This window comes from Chiloscyllium plagiosum, unplaced genomic scaffold (assembly GCF_037043375.1).
Source record: "Chiloscyllium plagiosum isolate Xiang-an unplaced genomic scaffold, Cpla_swu_hap1 HiC_scaffold_1, whole genome shotgun sequence".
NCBI classification, from domain to species: Eukaryota; Metazoa; Chordata; class Chondrichthyes; order Orectolobiformes; family Hemiscylliidae; genus Chiloscyllium; species Chiloscyllium plagiosum.
The window spans coordinates 32,589,634-32,609,915 of NW_028270139.1; the positions used below are offsets into that span (position 1 = coordinate 32,589,634).

General features: G+C 41.7%; 1 protein-coding gene and 1 long non-coding RNA gene across 2 annotated transcripts; one reads left to right on the forward strand and one right to left on the reverse strand.

Moving 5' to 3' along the window:
- Nucleotides 1-359: 359 nt before the first annotated feature.
- LOC148152095 (uncharacterized) lies at nt 360-3,564 on the reverse strand. Its single transcript, XR_015756415.1, has 3 exons — nt 3,429-3,564; nt 2,681-2,940; nt 360-807 (listed from the first exon to the last, which is right to left on the reverse strand). It is a non-coding gene; the product is annotated as an uncharacterized LOC148152095 (long non-coding RNA).
- A 7,503-nt stretch (nt 3,565-11,067) lies between these two features.
- Nucleotides 11,068-13,834, forward strand: LOC122553055 (interleukin-8-like). The gene is made up of 4 exons (XM_043696528.2): nt 11,068-11,293; nt 11,554-11,683; nt 11,897-11,976; nt 12,896-13,834. The coding sequence occupies exons 1-4, from the start codon at nt 11,233-11,235 to the stop codon at nt 12,913-12,915; spliced, it is 291 nt and encodes a 96-aa protein (XP_043552463.1). The 5' UTR covers nt 11,068-11,232; the 3' UTR covers nt 12,916-13,834.
- The last annotated feature ends 6,448 nt before the right edge of the window (nt 13,835-20,282 follow it).

The following is a 20,282-nucleotide window of genomic DNA, read 5'->3' on the forward strand; positions in this document are numbered from 1 at the left end:
AATGCAAGACTTAATTCTGAATAATCGTATATAGTGTGGCAAAAGAAACGAATTCTTTGCACAAAATTTATTAACATCAGCCTGATTTTTTAGGCTGTGTGTAACCAATTGCACTGTAACAGGATTAAACAGTTAAAGAAGTTTCAGGAATCAGTGCAAGGTAACTGCACAAACAACCTATTGGAAGGTAATATCAGAAAGTGAACACCCTGCACAAAGCTGCCTTCATTTCAGTTTTCACTCTACAGCAAATTGCTCAATGTGAAATCCAGAGAATCCCATTGCAGGTTCATTTCTCAGTTGTTTGGTTTGGCGCCTGAAATAAAATTAAACAAAATATTATTTTCTTCTAAAAGCAGATTCTTATTTTAGTTAAGATCAAGGATTATGACTTCACCATACGCAATTACGGGACATTATAGACTGGTCTGTTTCCAGCATTCTTAATGGTTGCAATTTTATTAATGATTTTACAAAATGATTTAGCACATGCAAGTTCTAAGTAGTTTTCGAAAAAAATGAATTCTGTCGAATATTACATGAAGGATTAACACCAAACAAATAACTAAAATTTAAAGGCAATCTGCATAGGATTTGCTTACAATACAGTGCAGAACATCACAAAACTGACCGCGAAAAACGCACATGAAATATCCTATTTCACTGGGATATGTCACATTGGCTGACCTCAGCTGGCTGCTGAAGGTATAACAATTGGTCACAATATTGTGCGTAATAGAGCGTTGCACATCAGCTCAACAAAACGTTAGTTGCATTGGTGGTTCAGTGGTGGAATTCTAGGCTGCCCTGCAGGAGGAATGCAAATAATATTTTTGAAAGCTGGACGTGATGGCACAGTTGAGACATTGGATTTCCAGTGCTACAAGCTTGAATTCAGCTTGTCTGTAGTTAGTTCAGTTCAGGCTGTGGCTGCAGTCTCTTTAAAATTACACACTCAACAAAAGCAGAAAATCCTTCTGTGAATCCTTACTGAATGAAATAAGTTGCCATTTTTCTTGTTGTCAGGTCAACCATGATCTCATTGAATGGCAGAGCAGATATGATGGGCTGATGGCCCACTTCCATTCCTATGTGTTATGACATCACCAAGCATTCCAACACGACGCCACCACACTTCCCTTCCCTCCCCCTGTCTGCAGAGATCGTTCCCACCGGGACAACCTAGTCCACTCCTCCATCACACCTAACACCTCTCCCATCACACATGACACCTTCCCATCACACCTAACACCTCTCCCATCACACACGGCACCTTCCCATGCAATTGCAGAAGTTGCAACACCTGCCCCTTTACCTCTTCCATGCTCACCATCCAAAGGAGTAGCCATGGGCACCCGCATGGGCTCCAGCTATGCCTGCCTCTTCATAGGATATGTGGAATAGTCCATTTTCTGCAGCTAAACTGGCATCACCCCCCACCTTTTCCTCTGCTACATCGATGACTGTATTGGCGCTACCTCGTGCTCCCACGAGGAGGTTGAACAGTTTATCCACTTTACTAACACCTTCCACCCGTCCTCAAATTTACCTGGACCATCTCAGACTCCTCCCTCCCCTTCCTAGACCTCTCCATTTCTATCTCAGGTGACCGACTGAACACAGTCATTTACTATTAACTGACCAACTTCCACAGCTACCTATATTACACCTCCTCCCACCCTGCCCCCTGTAAAAACGCCATCCCATATTCCCAATCCCTTCGCCTCCGCCGCATCTGCTCCCAGGAGGACCAATTCCAATACCGAACAACCCAGATGGCATCCTTCTTCAAAGACCGCAATTTCCCCTCCGACGTATTCGACGACACTCTCCACCGCATCTCCTCCACTTCCCGCACCTCCACCCTTGAACCCCGCCCCTCCAATCGTCACCAGGACAGAACCCCACTGGTCCTCACCTACCACCCCACCAACCTTCAGATACATCGTATCATCCGTCTTCATTTCCGCCACCTCCAAACAGACCCCACCACCAAAGATATATTTCCCTCCCCTCCCCTATCAGCATTCCGTAAAGACCAATCCCTCCGCGACTCCCTCGTCAGGTCCACATCCCCCACCAACCCAACCTCCACTCCCAGCACCTTCCCCTGCAACCACAAGAAATGCAAAACTTGCGCCCACACCTCCCCCCTTACTTCCCTCCAAGGCCCCAAGGGATCCTTCCATATCCACCTGCACCTCCACACACATCATTTACTGCATCCGCTACACCCGATGAGGCTTCCTCTATATTGGGGAGACAGGCCGCCTACTTGCTGAACGTTTCAGAGAACACCTCTGGGACACCCGCACCGACCAACCCAACCACCCCGTGGTGGAACACTTTAACTCCCCCTCCCACTCCACCAAGGACATGCAGGTCCTTGGCCTCCTCTATCGCCAGAACATGGCACATGATGCCTGGAGGAAGAGCGCCTCATCTTCCGCCTAGGAACCCTCCAACCACACGGGATGAATGCAGATTTCTCCAGTTTCCTCACTTCCCCTCCCCCCACCTTGTCTCAGTCCCAACCCTCGGACTCAGCACCACCTTCTTGACCTGCAATCTTCTTCCCGACCTCTCCACCCCCACCCCCTCTCCAGCCTATCACCCTCACCTTAACCTCCTTCCACCTATCGCATTCCCAACGTCCCTCCCCCAAGTCCCTCCTCCCTACCTTTTATCTTAGCCTGCTTGGCACACCTTCCTCATTCCTGAAGAAGGGCTTACGCCCGAAACGTCAATTCTCCTGCTCCTTGGATACTGCCTGACCTGCTGCGCTTTTCCAGCAACACATTTTTCAGATTTGTCACGTATGCCTTCATCGGTCAGAGCATTGAGTATACGAGTTGGGGTGTCATGTTGCGGCTGTCAAGGCATTGCTTAGGCCACATTTGGAGTACTGTGAACAGTTCTGGTCACTCTGATGTTATTATCCTGCAAAGGATCCAAAACTGATTTACAAGGTTGTTACCGATACTGGAGGGTCTGCCACTTAAGGAAAGGCTGGGACGTTTTTGCCTGGAGTATAGGAGGCTGAGGGGTGACCTTATAAAGGTTTATAAAATCATGTGGGGTACAGATAAGGTCAACGGTTTTTCCCGATGGTAGGGGAATCCAAAACCAGAGGACATAGGTTTAAGGTTAAAGGGGAAAGATTTAAAAGGAATATGAGGGGCAGCTTTTTGATACAGAGGCTGGTACATGTGTGGAATGAGCTGCCAGAGGTAGTGATAAATGAAAGTACAGTTACAAAATTTGAAAGACATTTGGACAGGTACATGGATAGGAAAGGTTCAGAGGGATGTGGGCCAAATACAGGCAAATTGGGACTAGTTCAGTTTAAGATATTTAGTTGGCATGGCTGACTTAGGCCAAAGGGCTGTATGATTCAAAGACAATGATATTCTGACTCATTTACTCACATTATCTCCTGTGTCTCACAATGCGATCCTTTGGGAATGCATTTCAAACTTTTGATGATTCTTGGATAATAAATTCAGAGCTGGTTTTGGGGCAATGGCATCATCCTTGCGTACCTAGAATTGGAATACCTGCGAATAAAATCAATAGAACTTAAAGATAGGTATTGATTGCCGTTGTCACTAATTTGGCATTTTGTTTAAGTATTGAATTCAATGTTAAAACAAGCACTACATTGTCAGTAGCACATATGATAATCGACCATTTATTTCTTTAATGAACCATTAACTAGCATACTGAGACATGTATGGCTTATTAATACGTCAGCTGAAAGATTCCTTCTGCACTACGATGCAATAAAAAGATAAACCACACATTGAAAGTATTAACATACCCTGTGCACACAGAAGCAAGATAACAGTACAGCTGCTGCTGTGTTCATCTCAGACTTTGTTGCTGAATAGATTTCTGCTGAAGGATCTCTCTACCTCAGTGTCACTCTCTCTGTTGAATCAAGTTCTTCTGAAGGCAGGTCCAATAAACTCCTATATATTGAAAACCTTTACTTTTGTTTTGTATAATCTCGAGAAGTGAACACCGTCAAAATTGTGTCAGGGAATCTTCCTGCTCCTGAGACAACTTCCTTTCACTTTTGTAGTTTGAATTATATTCACAATTTTCTGCAACTCACCTCACTCGCAGACATGTAGCTGGTTATTATAGATTCTTAATTAAGTATGTCTAGATTTCAGATAATTCATTGAAATTACATTTAATCAGCTTCACTGTAAGGGAGATCTAGATGCCAGGCCTACTGATCTAAGATGAATTAATGCATGATTGATGTGACAATCTCCAATTTCCACACATACTATCATTGAATTTTATTGCAATATTCCTGAAGAAGGAATTCCTGAAGAAGGGCTTATGCCTGAAAACGTTGATTCTCCTGTTCCCTGGATGCTACCTGACCTGCTGCGCTTTTTCAGCAACACATTTTCAGCTCTGATCTCCAGCATCTGCAGACCTCACTTTCTCCTCATATATTGAATGGAGAAGCTTTAAACAACAACTAAATATTGATAAGTTCAAGTCTCAAAAATTTGATGATTTTACTGCTGCCCCGCGCGCAAGGAGTATCAGATAATTTGTAGAGAAATCCAGTTCCGGATTTTACTTTTTTTTATTTCAAAAATATACTTTATTCATAAAATTATTTGGTCTATACAATTGGTCATGCCATTCTTGTGCACACATTACATTGCTTTACATACAGACATCAAAAATTATTTTTCCTATGTACAATCTGTACATTTACTATCCAGCTCTTCTGCTGAGGCGTCGGCGGAGCCCAAATGACTAGGTGGGCCCCCTGCAGTTCTTGATTTACACCTCATCCATATATGGAAGTCAAAGAAAGCACAGACCAGTTGGTGGAAGTAAAGCCTGTGATTTACAGGAAATCTTTCTTCCTTTCACTGGCTGTATTTAATGATGTGACTCTTTCCACTGTCATGAAGATGTGCTATGTCAAATTTTGAATAATCATTTTGTTAGATGGTCATACATAGAACTTTTTAAAAATTGTGGCTCCCATGCTCAGCAGTAAGACATCCTCGTGGATTATTTTCCAGACACCTCTAGTGGTTTCTCCTTTGAAGTATATTTAAGGACAAGAGGGCTCCTGCGGCACAGTGGCTGGGTTTAAGTCCTATCTGCTCTGAGTTGTGTCATCATTCATCTGAAAAGGTTGAATTTAGAAAAATACGTAAGGGCAGGGGTTAACCTAAACAGTTTCAGTTCTACTGGCATTTGCTCGTTGAACTGAACAGCAAAAAGCAAATGTAACGCAAAAAAACTGCAGATGCTGCAAATCTGAAATAAAAACCGAAATTGCTGGAAAGTCTCAGCAGGTCTGGCAGCATCTATAGAGAGAAAACAGAGTTAACATTTTGGGTCCTGTGACCCTTCATCGCAACAAAACAAAATGACTGTTTACCACCTTGAATGCAGGAATTCAGTCATAATCAACAGGAATGGACGTCGATTCTCCTGCTCTTCAGATGCTGCCCGACCGGCTGTGCTTTTCCAGCACCACACTCTTTGAATCTAATCTCCAGCATCTGCAGTCCTCACTTTCTCCTCGACAGGAATCAGGAAAACAAAAAAGTTAACTACCAGAGCAATGAATGGGACAGAAGCATGGAAAAGGTCAGGAATCTAACTTCAGGACAGCAGATAAGGGAACAATTATGAGAAGGAGGGCAGTCAATGCAGGACTGAGAGTGTTGTAGTTAAATGCACACAATATTCCAAAAAAGATAAATGAGCTTGTAGCCCAGGTTAAAATTGGCAGATACAATGTTATGGGCATCAGACATGGCTGCAAGGGGATCAGCTCTGGGGACTAAATATCCAAGGATATGCTTCCTATCAAAAGGACAGGTTAATGAGCAGAGTGGTTATCTTGTTAGTAACAAAGTAAAGTTAAGCCAATAGTACAAAGTGAGATAGGGTCAGAACACATAGAATCTGCATGGGTAATGTTGAGGAACCGCAAAGAGAAAAAGACCCTCAAGGAAATTGTGTACAGGCCTCCTAGAGTTAGTCAGGATGTGCGGCAGGAAATAAATCATGAGATAGAAAAGGCGTGCAATCATCTTACGGGACTTCAATGTGCAGGTGGACTGGGGAATATCATTTGGTAGCAGATCCGAATGGAAGGAATTTGTGAAAAGTCTACGAGATAGCTTTTTAGATTAGCTTGTGGTGGGGACCAGGCAATTCTGGATTTGGTGATGTGTAATGAGGCAAACTTGACTAGGGAGCTTAAAGTGAAGGAACCCCTAGGGGGCAATGACTGTAATATGACAGAGTTCAGCTGCAGTTTGAGAGGCAGAAACTAGGGGTCAGATGTAACGATATTACAATTGAGTAAAGGTAACTACAAAGACATGAGGGAGGAAAAGGTGAGAGTTGATTGGAAGGGATCTCTAGCAGGGAGGACAGTGGAGCAGCAATGGCAGGAGTTTCTGGGGTAATTCAGGATGGACAGCAGAAATTCATCCTTTAGCAAGATGAAACGCACTAAAAGGAAGATGAGGCAACTACGGTTGACGAGTGAAGTCAGGGACAACATAAAAACAAAAGAAAAAGCAGACAATGTGGTGAACGTTAGTGGGAAGCCAGAAGATTTAAAGCCTCTAAAAACCAGCAAAGGGTAACTAAAAAGCATAAGGGGGGAAGAAAATGAAACATAAGGATAAGCTAGCTAGCAATATAAAAGAAGATTGCTAGAACTTTTTTAGATACCTAAAGTGTAAGGGAGAGGCTAGTGTGGAATTGTCCATTGGAAAATGACGTTGGAGAAGTAGAGGCATTGGTGATGATCTTTCAGGAATCAATGGAATCAGGGAGGGTCCCATAGGATTGGAAATGGCTATAGTACCTCCTCTGTTTAGTAAGGAAGGGAGGCAGAAGGCAGGAAACTATTGGTTGGTTAACAAGACTTCGGTTGTTCGTAAGATTTAAATCCATTGTTAAGGGTGACAGTCCAAGGTACTTGAAAGTGCATAGTAAAATAGGGCTTCATCAAGGAGAGGTCTTGCCTGACAAATCTGTTAGAACTTTTAAGGAGGTAACAAATGATGTTAGACAAAGGAGAGTTCGTGAATGTGATCTGTTTGAATTTCTAGAAGGCCTTTGACAAGATGCCACACAGGAGGCTGCTAAATATGATAAGACCCCATGATGTTAAGGGCAAGATACTGGCATGGATTGACTGACTGGCATAAGGCAGAGAGTGGAGATAAAGGCAGCCTTTTTCAGGATGATAGCCAGTGACCAGTGAAGGTTTGCTGGATCATTGTTGGAACAACTATTCAAGTTATACATTAATGATCTGGAAGAAGGAACTGAGGGCATTGTTGGTAAATTTGCAGATGACACAAAGGTAGGTGGAAGGACAGTTCATGTTGAGGTAGCAAGGAGGCGAGAAAGATTTGGACATGCTAAGCAAGTGAGCAAAGAAATGGCAGATAGAATATAATGTGGGAAAATGTGAAGTTATGTATTTTTGTAGGAAGAATGTGCTGTAGACTATTTTCTAAAGGGAGAAAGACTTCAGAAATCTGAAGCACAAATGGACTTAGGAGTCCAAGTTCAGGATTGTCTTAAGGTTAATATGTAGGTTTAGTTGGTAATTAGAAAGGAAATGCAACATTAGCTTTCATTTTCAAGATGGCTAGAATACCAGAGCAGGATTGCACTGCTGATTCTCTATAAAGCCCTGGTCAGACTACATTTGGAATATTGTGAGCTGTTTTGGGCCTTGTGACTAAGGAAGGATGTGTTCGTTTTGGAAGGGGGTCCAGAGGATATGGACAAGAATGATCCCAAGGCTGAAGGCCTTGTAATGTGAGGCGTGGTTGAGGATTATGGGCTTGTATTTGCTGGTGTTTATAAGGATTGAGGATTGGATCTGATTGAAACTTACGGAATACTGAGAGGCCAGGACAGAGTAGATGTTGAGAAGATGTTTCCATTTGTTAGAGAGATTAGGATCTGAGGGCACAGCCTAAGTAAAGGGAGATGAGGTGGAATTTCTTCAGCCAGAGGGTGGTGAATCTTTGGAACTCATTGCTGCATAGGGCTGTGCAGACCATGTCATCCAGTGTATTTAAGACAGAGATGGATTGGTTCTGGGCGGGAGGCGGCATTGAACTGTACAAAGCATGTTTTGAGAGCACTCAGTAATAGCTAACCCTGCCTGATACCAGTGTCATTGCATGGGATAGGGTGAATGTTAGAGGGTCAGAAGGGAACAGGAGACAGCATCAGGAACCTGATAGATTAGCTGATAGCACAATGCTAAAATCCAAAACGTCAGGAATTTTGAACATTTGAGAATGGTCAGCAGTGGAGTTGAATTTCAGAGATTTTCCTTCTGTTACAATCTACCCAGTGCAAACCTGTATCTGTAAGAGTTGATCTCATCAGGATGAAAAGAAAGAGCTTGATTTGGGTATAATATCTGCAAGGAGACAGGGCTGATCTGAATGGAGGTCTTTGATATTCAGTTTTGGAATGTTGATTGCATCCCTGTCAAATGACTGGAAGGCCTTCCTGTTCAAGATCTCTCTTCCTGAATCATAATTACTGAGAAAGACAAACCAATCTTGGAGTCTTAATTGATCTGAAACATTGTGTCATTGCTTTATCAACGTTGTAATATGAAGTCTCCAAAATGACATCTGATGTGACTCTGACATGAGACACTATCAGTGTTTCTCCTTTCAATCTGTTTTCAGACAGTAAGAGGTATGACTCAAGTATGTTTGGCACGTTCAACTGGTACACTTGATGTTATTCTGTTGGTGATCCACCTTTCATGCTGCAGCAAGGAAGCCTGGTGTCCTGTGGCTGGAATGGTAATCAGAGCTAACAACTTTCTTAATCTCACAGCCAAATACACAGTGAAGACAAACCATCAGAATTTGTTCGGTACTGAATAACAATAAAAGTTACAGCCAGTTACTGCAGATGCTGGAATCAGTACTGTAAACAAAAATGCTGGAGATGACAGCGGGTCAGGCAGCATCCATGGACAAGAAAGCAAGCTGGCATTTTGAGTCTCGATAAAGCGTCTTCTAGACTGGACACGTTAACTTGCTTTTTCTCCATGGATGCTGCCTGTCCCATGACCTCCAGCATTTTTTTTATGTCCATCAGAATTTGTTCGGAACTGAGTAGTAAAGTTCTTTGTGTGCGTGTTAGACCACCCACGAGGCTGTGATCTCTTCTGACTGCCTGCAAGGGCCCTGTCACCTCGTCCACCCACTACTGTACGGGAGCAAAGCCAATGATTGACCCAGTTACATGGGAGTATAAAGCAATCGGATTTCCTGGAATTCACACGAGTTCATCAACACGAGCTGCTGTTTGAATGAAATTTGACTCTGCAATATGACTAACGGCTGTCAAACCCATGGGAAGCAGTCAACCTCAAGACTGTGGCGAGTTTTGCTGGGTTAACCCTGTTTGTGCTTTCTTTGTTTCAATCAGACAAAAGGAAATGCTGTTTATTACAATGCACGACTGTTTTGAAACAAACAGACTACATGTGCTGCACATGGACTATGATCATAATATTCACCACAAGAAACATATTCTAGCACCTCAGTGCTGACCTTTCCCAAATGTTCAAAACTCTTGGGGTTTTGCATTTAGCATTGTGCTGGCACATAATCTAACACGTTCCATCAGGTTCCTGATGCTCACTCCTACTCCATTCTGACCCTCTAACATTCACCCTATCCCGTACAATGACACCCTTATCCGCCAGGGGTGGCTACTGCTGAATGCGATTTCATCAGATTTCATTCAAACAGCGGCTGAGCCCGTGTGTGTTTTGCCCTTTTTCTTTCACATCTGTGAGTCCATTCCTAATCACCCTGATATTGTTACATAAAAATACTAAATGTTTCACTTCGCCTTAAGTAGTGTTGCAGACTTTGAAAATGCTTTGTAGATGAAAATTATTGTTTTAACATGCGCCGCATTTGCAATTGATACTTGAGCTTTGTAAATGAGCAAATTGTGCAGCTTGTATTATCAAATATAGGATGATTCATTTCTTGTCATTCACGATTTACAGCTCAGGCGCGTGCGAGTTTCCTCCTATAATCCCAGCGATCAGTCCGATTGGAGAACCTGACGCTGTACTCTGGGCCACTTGCAAAATCCGGAACTAATTTGAAACTATTCATTTAGGGGATGAATACCTAAATCATAATCCACATTATTTTGATAAGCGATTGCAGCAAACTTTTTGATACTTTGTAAATATGTTAATAATGCGGTTAGAACAACAAACAACCAAAATAAAGTCTCGTGAATGATTTGCACCTCTGTGCTTGGACAAACATTTTGAAGGTATTTCTTTCCAGAGCTAACATGACAGCATCCTCAATCTAAAATTGATTTAAAACTGCAATCTCTAAACAAATCCAGAATGCCATCTTAAAGTCACATCATAAAGTAAAGCCAGTGAAAAACAGAAATATTCCCTGTACATTTTAAAATGCAGTTCCATTAATATGTTTACTGTTATGTTGATGAAGAGGTCCCCAGTGATTGAGGTGTAAAATCAAGAACTGGAACATTCTGCAGACCATCTGATGTTAATCTGCTTTGGGAAATTAATACAACTCATAAAACTGGTGTTGTTTGAGTTTTACAGTTGTTTATTGTCATTGAAAGCTAACTGAAAGAAAGGTATTATGACCACACCAAAAGGACTTGATTGTATCTTAATTACAAAAATACCTTGTATAATTGGGAAAATAATTCAATTTGAATGTGTTTGGAAAATTGACAAATGCGTCCATCACTCAGCAGTAGATCTGGCACCCATATTGCTTCTAAAATGAAGGCAAGTTTGACATTGTCTCTGCTCATGCCTTTTTTGTATTTTGGCAAAGGTGACAATTTCTGAAAGCTGCAGTTAACATTTTAAAATCCAGATTTAATTCATTCAGTTTACCTGGCCTGCCTGTTGCTGCTGTGAATTACGTAACCTCCTGAATCTCATGAAAACTGCAAACGTTGACTCAGGAGCAGGGAAATTCCCTTTTACAAAATTTTGAAATCTTTCATCATTTGAGATTACTCAAAATGAAAGTAAAGGAGCTCCATAAATAGGAGCTTATTGGACTTGTCTTCAGCGGAACTTCATTCAACAGAGAGAGTGACACTGAAGTAGACAGAAGATCTTCAGCAGAAATCTATTCAGCAACAAAGTCAAGAATGAACAGAGCAACAGCTGTACTGACTGCCATCCTGCTCCTGTGTGCTATTGCTGCACAGGGTATGTCAGCATTTCTATCTTGTGCTTCAGCTTTTCTTGCAATATCATATGGAAAGGAGTCTTTCTGCTGATTTACTGAGCAGACACACATGTCTGTGAGCTAGTTGGTTGTTCGTTAAAGGATTTATAGTTACTGATGGTACATGTTATTGATAATACAATGCTTGTTTTAATACTGAATTCAATGCTGAGGTAAAATATCAAGATTCTGTCAATGGTAATCAAACATAAAATTGAAATTCAATTTACTTAATTCGCAGGTATTCCAATCCCAGGTACTCTAGGACGGTGTCAATGTCCCACGACCAGCTCTAATTTTATCAATCTGAAGACCATCAAGAATTTACAATACATTCCCAAAGGACCACATTGTGAGACACAGGAGATAATGTAAGTAAATGGGTCAGAGTATCAGCTTTAATGTTCCTTATTTTCCTATTTCAATTTAGATGGCTGTAACATTTTTATGAACATGTTGTATCATCCGCAGTTTCTTTACGTAACAGATTTTATGAATTGTGTTTGTGTCACTGATTTTAACCTTGCATGAGAGACATCCAAATTCTGTGAATTAGATTTTGACGGTTTATCTTCTGTTCACAGCATCACCAAGAAAAATGAGCAGAAAGTTTGTGTGAACCCTGATGCCAAGTGGGTGAAGATTATCATTAAATCCAGAAAAGGTTGGTGCTTCTAAACATACATATGTTATCTATGAATAAACATGCTTGAATGTAGTGCTTTGCTCCAGGCCGAGGCTTTAATACCAGTCTGCTGCCCAATCGTGCAGGCTCCTGGTGCAATCTGTTACTCTGTCCCTAAATCTGGTATTTACACGTGAGCTGTGACAGTGAATGCTAACAAGCTATTCAACCACAGTCGCATAAGGACTGAATCCTACACTATTCTCACCATCACCCATGTGTGGTAAATCTAGGAGGAGATGGGGTGTCTCTGGTTAGTAATCAGGTGCAGGAATGCTCAGCAATACCATGTTCCAGCACCCATGGTTGTCATACCTTTAGCAGCCAGCTGAGGTCAGCCGATTTAATATAACCCAGTGATCAAAACAGGGACTTCAACTCCTTTTCATGCTTCCTTCCCTCACAGTCAGCTCCATGGTATTCTGCTCTGCACTGTAAACAGCCCTTGTGCCTAATTCTTAAACCTTTTGCTGTCTTTTCTATAATAACCTTTGAAGTGAAAATTAAGCTCTGTGCCACACCTTCCGTTGATACTGTATGTAATAATATAATATTCTACGATTATTGAATTATTAACAAAATCACAACTGTTTACAATGTTGATTTGGAGATGCCAGTGTTGGACTGGGGTGTACAAAGTTAAAAATCACACAACACCAGGTTATAGTCCAACAGCTTTAATTGGAAGCACACTAGCCTTCGCTCCGAAAGCTCGTGTGCTTCCAATTAAACCTATTGGACGGTAACCTGGTGTTTTGTGATTTTTAAGTTTGCAATGTTGTTTGTCAGCCCAGTTGATAATGCCCCATAATTATGTTTGGTGAAAACATTGTCCTCGCTGTCCAAGTAAATATCTGCAGCTGTGAGAAAAGTAATACTTTATTTAATTGTATTTCAGGTTCCAGACGACGTAACTGAGAATTGAAGCTGCAAAGGGATTCATTTGATTGCCCCCTGCGAAAGTTGCTGTACAGTGAACACTGAAATGAAGGAAGCTCCCTGAAGGGCATTCACTTTCTGACATCACTGTTCAATATGTTGTTTGAGCAGTTCCCCTGCTTTGATTCTCTGAAATCTAACTCAGTGTTCAACCCTCTTGCACTGTAATTGTTTACACAGGACTAAGAAATCAGACTGCCATCAAGAAAATTTGTACAGTGCTGGAGGGATTCTGTTCATGGGATGTGATTAGTACGATTTTGCTGAAGTGGTCTGGCACTGTTGCGAGATAGCAATTTGTTAGCCGTCTCCATAAGCATTGGAAAATAACTTTCAATCAAAAAAGTTGCAGGTAGTAAAGAAAATCTTAAAAGACTTGTAAACTACGGCAGGAATCAAAATGAAACCGATCTATTAGGTTTCAAATGCTTTTATTATTAAGACAATTGATGCCATTTTTTCCAATAATTTGATTTATTGACTCATGGTAAATTTTTTCACTAAATTTGTGCATCATTGCCAAAGCCAGCACTTTTATCCCCCCTATGCACATGTGAATGTGCTGGTAAGCGACTTTGTTGAACTGCTGCAGTTCTTCTGGCTGTGAGGAGAGGAGAGATCTGATGGCAAAGCAAGGCAAAATAGACAGGCAATGGGACAAGTGAAGGAATAACAGCTGTGTTACGAGGAGTTATAAATGGGAAAATACAGAACGGCGAACAAATTGCTACAGTCCAACGAGAAGGTGGAGGGGCAGGGATTGTGATTGGAAACTGTTTACCATAGTGTTGATTCTGGACTTGGAGATGCCTGTGTTGGACTGGGGTGTACAAAGTTAAAAATCACACAACACCAGGTTATAGTCCAACAGCTTTAATTGGAAGCACACTAGCTTTTGGAGCGCCGCTCCTTCATCAGGTGATTGTCACTTGATGAAGGAACAGCGCTCCGAAAGCTAGTGTGCTTCCAGTTAAACCTGTTGGACTATAACCTGGTGTTTGTGATTTTTTAACGTTGATTCTGGAGGTTGTCAAGTGTCCTGTCATAAAATTGAGGTAATGTTTTATGAGTCAATGCTGAGTTGTATTGGAACAATATAGGAGAATATGGACATAATGTTTGGGGGGAATTTAGAAATACTGCCATCTGACATTGTTTCAAACTAAGTTACAATCCAAATTAAACCAATCTTTCTTTTGCTGTTGAAAGCCTGTGCATCCAACATGATATATTGATGAGAAAATATAGGTAAAACTTCGAATTGTTGATTAAACATCCTTTTGTTCCAGTTTGAATGAAATGTTTCCAGTCAAAATTCAAGGTCAAGTGACTGGCATTAGCATTGCCATGATATTGCTGCAGTGTTAAACAATCACTGGCATTTTAAATGTATCCTGGAACTTTGTTAATACGATATCAAACCTCAGGATCTGTCCAAAGCTGAAGTCTATGGAAAGAAAATCTTTGTAGAAATGATGTGCAAGTGAAAAAGTTATGTTTGTGAGATGTTGCTACGTATCAGGAAGTAATGACATGTAAAAATAAAAGTCATCTCTATGAAGGGGTATTTTTTGTATTGAGAGATTTTCAGCCATGAATTACGTTGACTGCAAATCTCAGAACACTTTGTGTAAAAGTTGTGTTGTAAATATGAGTGTCAGTCAGAGAAGTTGTGATATGCATCTGAATTGTATGTTTAATAATTGTTTGAAGTATTTTTTGTACCTTTCTACTTAGTGTATTTAAGTGACTAAAATAAACAAGATGTCATGAAAAATTGCCTGAATTGCACAGTTGTTTAGCTGAAGATTGTGAAATGGTGACAAGGCATTTTCAAGGGGCTGTATCATGGCTAGTCACTGATTTAATCCACTAGACTGGCACTGCTGTGAGCTGAATAACAGGGTGTTAATGTGTAATGTTATCAGAGTCTGTGATGGTACAATTGTGTGCATGTCCCTTCCATTCTAACTCATCTCAAAATAACTGTGCAGGGTGTATCCTATATTCAACGTGAATTTATGATAATAGTAAGTCAACCTGAGCCAACTAACAGACAGGTCACTGCAGGAGTCGAGGAGATGACCCGTGGAGACAGTGGGAAGCAGGTTAATCATATTAACTGAGGATTTCATCTTGTGACAAGGACATGGAGCATTCTCCAGATTCTCCCTGTCTCCCCACCCACACCATCCTCAATCCTACGGAGTCCATGAATTTCAGTCTTGCTTTGCACTCACATTCATAGTACCTCCCCTAGACTATTTCCTTCCGCACAACACTAACTTTCATTGGTGACTGGTCAGATTAAACTGGGGTCACATTGTCATTGGGGAAAAAGGTTCCATTAGTTGAGGATTTTTTGATATTCAATAGCAAGATATTAATTTTTTTCCCAAATTAAGTGTGTAATATTCCCTTAATCAAAGATGCCCCAGGTTAATAAATCTGTTTGCAACAGTACAAGATTGCTACAATGCAGGAAGAAGCCACCCAGCTCTCCAAATAAGCATCTCACTTTGTTCCAGTCTCCTGACCGCTATGTTTAACTCTTTTGAAATAAACAAATTGCGGCTCCTGGAAATCTGAAATGATAACAGAAAATGTTGGGGAAACCTCAAACCAAAAACCTCAGCTGGAAAACAGCAGCAGTCGGTAAATCAGTGAATCTTTAGTGACTTTCCTTTAGTTTAATCTACATTATACTTGGCCAGGTTCAACCTTGAGTACTCTGTAATGAACACTTTGAGGTTGAGTATGTATGCATGTGTTAACAGAGAAAGGATATATTTGTACATTTTTAACATTATGAAATTATTTTTACCTTTTTAGCAAATATTACTTGTTGAACTCAAATTCCTGACTGGCTTAGTGTCACACAGTGAAGTGCCTATTGAATTGGCAATCCAAGTCTTTTTCAAAACTCAAAACCTGCTTTGGTGAAGAAAGTTGTGGCAAAAGAGGATAATCATTCTATACATTTGTTCATTTAAAAGCTCAGGGTCAGTTGTAAATACAGTAGAGCTACTATATCTTTAGATATTAGAAGCAATAGTTTTTCATCTTCAAGACTTTTCAGAGTCGGCAACAGTATATAAACCAACATGAAAGATTGAGTGTTCCAATTGAACACTGTCAGGCCGGTCAGGGCTGAGTGTGCCTCGACATGAGAACATGGGGCAGATTTAGCTTTGGGCAGCCACACAAACAAGCCTGATCATACATTCAGCTGGTGAGCTGGGCAAGGGGACCACGTTGCTAATCCAATGCAGTTTACTAGATTGAAGCCTGGAAACCCTGGCAGAGCTGTTGCCAGCAAGATCAATCATGGAGCCTGGGTGGTTATGATCACAAAGCAAGAGGGTTCCTCATGTGGCAGCGGCACAGATGGTCTTCCTGATACCTCATGGTGACGTTTTTGTCTATTTTCCAAAATCAGCTGAGAGCTGTTTGTAGTCAGTCACCAGTAGTCATTGGGAAGAGAGCCACATCACAAACTAGATGCAAGTCATCAAACAGTCAAGTTAATTTACTGCTGGGAACAATCCTCCATGAAATTGCACTAAAAACAACCAATGTTAAAACCTACAACTAATCTTTTACTTTACATAATGCCCTATACAATTGTAAAACATTAAACCCATTCAAAATCTACAAGCCTGATTATGTGGGAGACCAAGGAATATAATTAGAGACTGATTTAATTTTAATTTCTTCCTGATCTGCGTCTATGTTTGCTGTACATTTTTATGCATCCAGTGATTGTGTGTGTGTATGAGTATATATATGTTTACGTTATACACGTGTGTGTGTTGGGTATGTGTGTGTTGTAGAGCCTGTGTGTCTCTGTGTTTGGTAGAGCAGGTGGTGCAAGGTGAAAGGATGATGCAGTAGATTGAGTTAAGTCATAGAGTCATAGAGTCATAGAGATGTCCAGCATGGAAACAGACCCTTCGGTCCAACCCGTCCATATATCCCAACTCAATCTAGTCCCACCTGCCAGCACCCAGCCCATATCCCTCCAACCCCTTCCTATTCATATACTCATCCAAATGCCTCTTAAATGTTGCAATGGTACCAGGCTCCACCACATCCTCTGGGAGCTCATTCCAAACACGTACTACCCTCTGCGTGAAAATAGTTGCCCCTTTGGTCTCTTTTGTATCTTTCCCCTCTCACCCTAAACCTATGTCCTCTAGTTCTGGACTCCCCAACATCAGGGAAAAGACTTTGTCTATTTATCCTATCCACGCCCCTCATAATTTTGTAAACCTCTATAAGGTCACCCCTCAGCCTCCGACGCTCCAGGGAAAACAGCCCCAGCCTGTTCAGCCTCTCCCTGTAGCTCAAATCCTCCAACCCTGGCAACATCCTTGTAAATCTTTTCTGAACCCTTTCAAGTTTCACAACATCTTTCCAAAAGGAAGGAGACCAGAATTGCACACAATATTCCAACAGTGGCCTAACCAATGTCCTGTACAGCCGCAACATGACCTCCCAACTCCTGTACTCAATACTCTGACCAAAAAAGGAAAGCATACCAAACGCCTTCTTCACTATCCTATCTACTGCGACTCCACTTTCAAGGAGCTATGAACCTGCACTCCAAGGTCTCCTTTATTCAGCAACACTCCCTAGGACCTTACCATTAAGTGTATAAGTCCTGCTAAGATTTGCTTTCCCAAAATGCAGCACCTCGCATTTATCTCAATTAAACTCTATCTGCCACTTCTCAGCCTATTGGCCCATCTGGTCAAGATCCTGTTGTAATCGGAGGTAACCCTCTTCGCGGTCCACTACACCTCCAATTTTGGTGTCATCTGCAAACTTACTAACTGCACCTATTTTGCTCGCATCCAAATCATTTATGTAAATAACAAAAAGTAGAGGACCCAGCACCGATCCATGTGGCACTCCACTGGTCACAGGCCTCCAGTCTGAAAAATAAACCTCCACCACCACCCTATGTCTTCTACTTTTGAGCCAGTTCTGTATCCAAATGGCTAGTTCTCCCTGTATTCCATGAGATCTAACCTTGCTAATCAGTCTCCCATGGGGAACCTTGTTGAACGCCTTACTGAAGTCCATATATATCACATCTACTGCTCTGCCCTCATAAATCTTCTTTGTTACTTCTTCAAAAAACTCAATCAAGTTTGTGAGACATGATTTCCCACACACAAAGCCATGTTGACTATCCCGAATCAGTCCTTGCCTTTCCAAATACATGTACATCCTGTCCTCAAACAACTTGCCCACCACCAAGGTCTGGCTCACCGGTGTATAGTTCCCTGGCTTGTCTTTACCACCCTTCTTAAACAGTGGCACCACGTTTGCCAACCTCCAGTCTTCCGGCACCTTACCTGTGACTATCGATGATACAAATATCTCAGCAAGAGGCCCAGCAATCACATCTCTAGCTTCCCACAGAGTTCTCGAGTATACCTGATCAGGTCCTGGGGATTTATCCACTTTTAACCGTTTCAAGACATCCAGCACTTCCTCCTCTGTAATCTGGACATTTTGCAAGATGTCACCATCTATTTTCCTACAGTATTTATCTTCCATATCCTTTTCCACGTGAATACTGATGCAAAATATTGATTGAGTATCTCCCCCATTTTCTGTGGCTTCACACAAAGGCTGCCTTGCTGATCTTTGAGGGGCCCTATTCTCTCCCTAGTTACCCTTTTGTCCTTAATATATTTGTAAAAACCCTTTGGATTCTCCTTAATTCTATTTGCCAAAGCTATCTCATGTTTTGCCCTCCTGATTTCCCTCTTAAGTATACTCCTACTTTCTTTATACTCTTCTAAGGATTCACTCGATCTATCCTGTCTATACCTGACATATGCTTCCTTCGTTTTCTTAACCAAACCCTCAATTTCTTTAGTCATCCAGCATTCACTACAGCTACCATCCTTCCCTTTCACCCTGACAGGAATATACTTTCTCTGGATTCTTAATATCTCATTTCTGAACGGTTCCCATTTTTCCAGCCGTCCCTTTACCTGCGAACATCTGCCTCCAATCAGCTTTCGAAAGTTCTTACCGTCAAAATTGGGCTTTCTCCAATTTAGAACTTCAACTTTTAAATCTGGTCTATCCTTTTCCATCACTATTTTAAACGAATAGAATTATGGTCGCTGGTCCCAAAGTGCTCCCCCACTGACGCTTCAGTCACCTGCCCTGCCTTATTTCCCAAGAGTAGGTCTAGTTTTGCACCTTCTCTAGTAGGTACATCCACATACTGAATCAGAAAATTGTTTTGTGCACACTTAAGAAATTCCTCTTCATCTAAACCTATAACACTATGGCAGTCCCAGTCGATGTTTGGAAAGTTAAAATCCCCTACCAAAACGACCCTATTATTCTTACTGATAGCTGAGATCTCCTTACAAGTTTGTTTCTCACTTTCCCTCTGACTATTAGGGGGTCTATCATACAATCCCAATAAGGTGATCAGCCCTTTCTTATTTCTCAGTTCCACCCAAATAACCTCCCTGGATGTATTTCCGGGAATATCTTCCCTCAGCACAGCTGTAATGCTATCCCTGATCAAAAATGCCACTCCCCCTCTTCTCTTGCCTCCCTTTCTATCCTTCCTGTAGCATTTGTATCCTGGAACATTAAGCTGCCAGTCCTGCCCATCCCTGAGCCATGTTTCTGTAATTGCTATGATATCCCAGTCCCATGTTCCTAACCATGCCCTGAGTTCATCTGCCTTCTCTGTTAGGCCCCTTGCATTGAAATAAATGCAGTTTAATTTATTAGTCCTACCTTGTCCCTGCCTGCCCTGACTGTTTGACTCACTTCTGTTCTCAGCTGTACCCGTCTCAGATCAATCTCTTTCCTCACTATCTCCCTGGGTCCCACCCCCCCACCTTACTAGTTTAAATCCTCCCAAGCAGTTCTAGCAAATTTCCCAGCCAGTATATTAGTCCCCTTCCAATTTAAGTGCAATCCGTCCTTCTTGTACAGGTCACTTCTACCCCAAAAGAGATTCCAATGATCCAAAAATGTGAATCCTTCTCCCATACACCAGCTCCTCAGCCATGCATTCATCTGCTCTATCCTCCTATTCCTGCCCTCACTAGCTCGTAGCACTTGAAGAAATCCAGATATTACTACCCTTGAGGACCTCCTTTTTAAATTTCTGCCTAACTCTCTGTAATCTCCCTTCAGAATCTCAACCTTTTCCCTTCCTATATCGTTGGTTCCAATGTGGACAATGACCTATTGCTGGCCCCTCTCCCCCATGAGAACATTCTGCACCCGTTCTGAAACATCCTTGATCCTGGCACTAGGGAAACAACACACCATTCTGCTTTTTCTCTGCTGGCCAC

What these genes read in the sequence shown, in the direction of transcription:
- LOC122553055 (XM_043696528.2), top strand. Translation starts at nt 11,233, where the DNA reads ATGAACAGAGCAACAGCTGTACTGACTGCCATCCTGCTCCTGTGTGCT. An exon ending in GTGTGCTATTGCTGCACAGG is followed by an intron (nt 11,294 to 11,553) that starts GTATGTCAGCAT and finishes CTTAATTCGCAG; the next exon opens with GTATTCCAATCCCAGGTACT. An exon ending in TATCATTAAATCCAGAAAAG is followed by an intron (nt 11,977 to 12,895) that starts GTTGGTGCTTCT and finishes ATTGTATTTCAG; the next exon opens with GTTCCAGACGACGTAACTGA.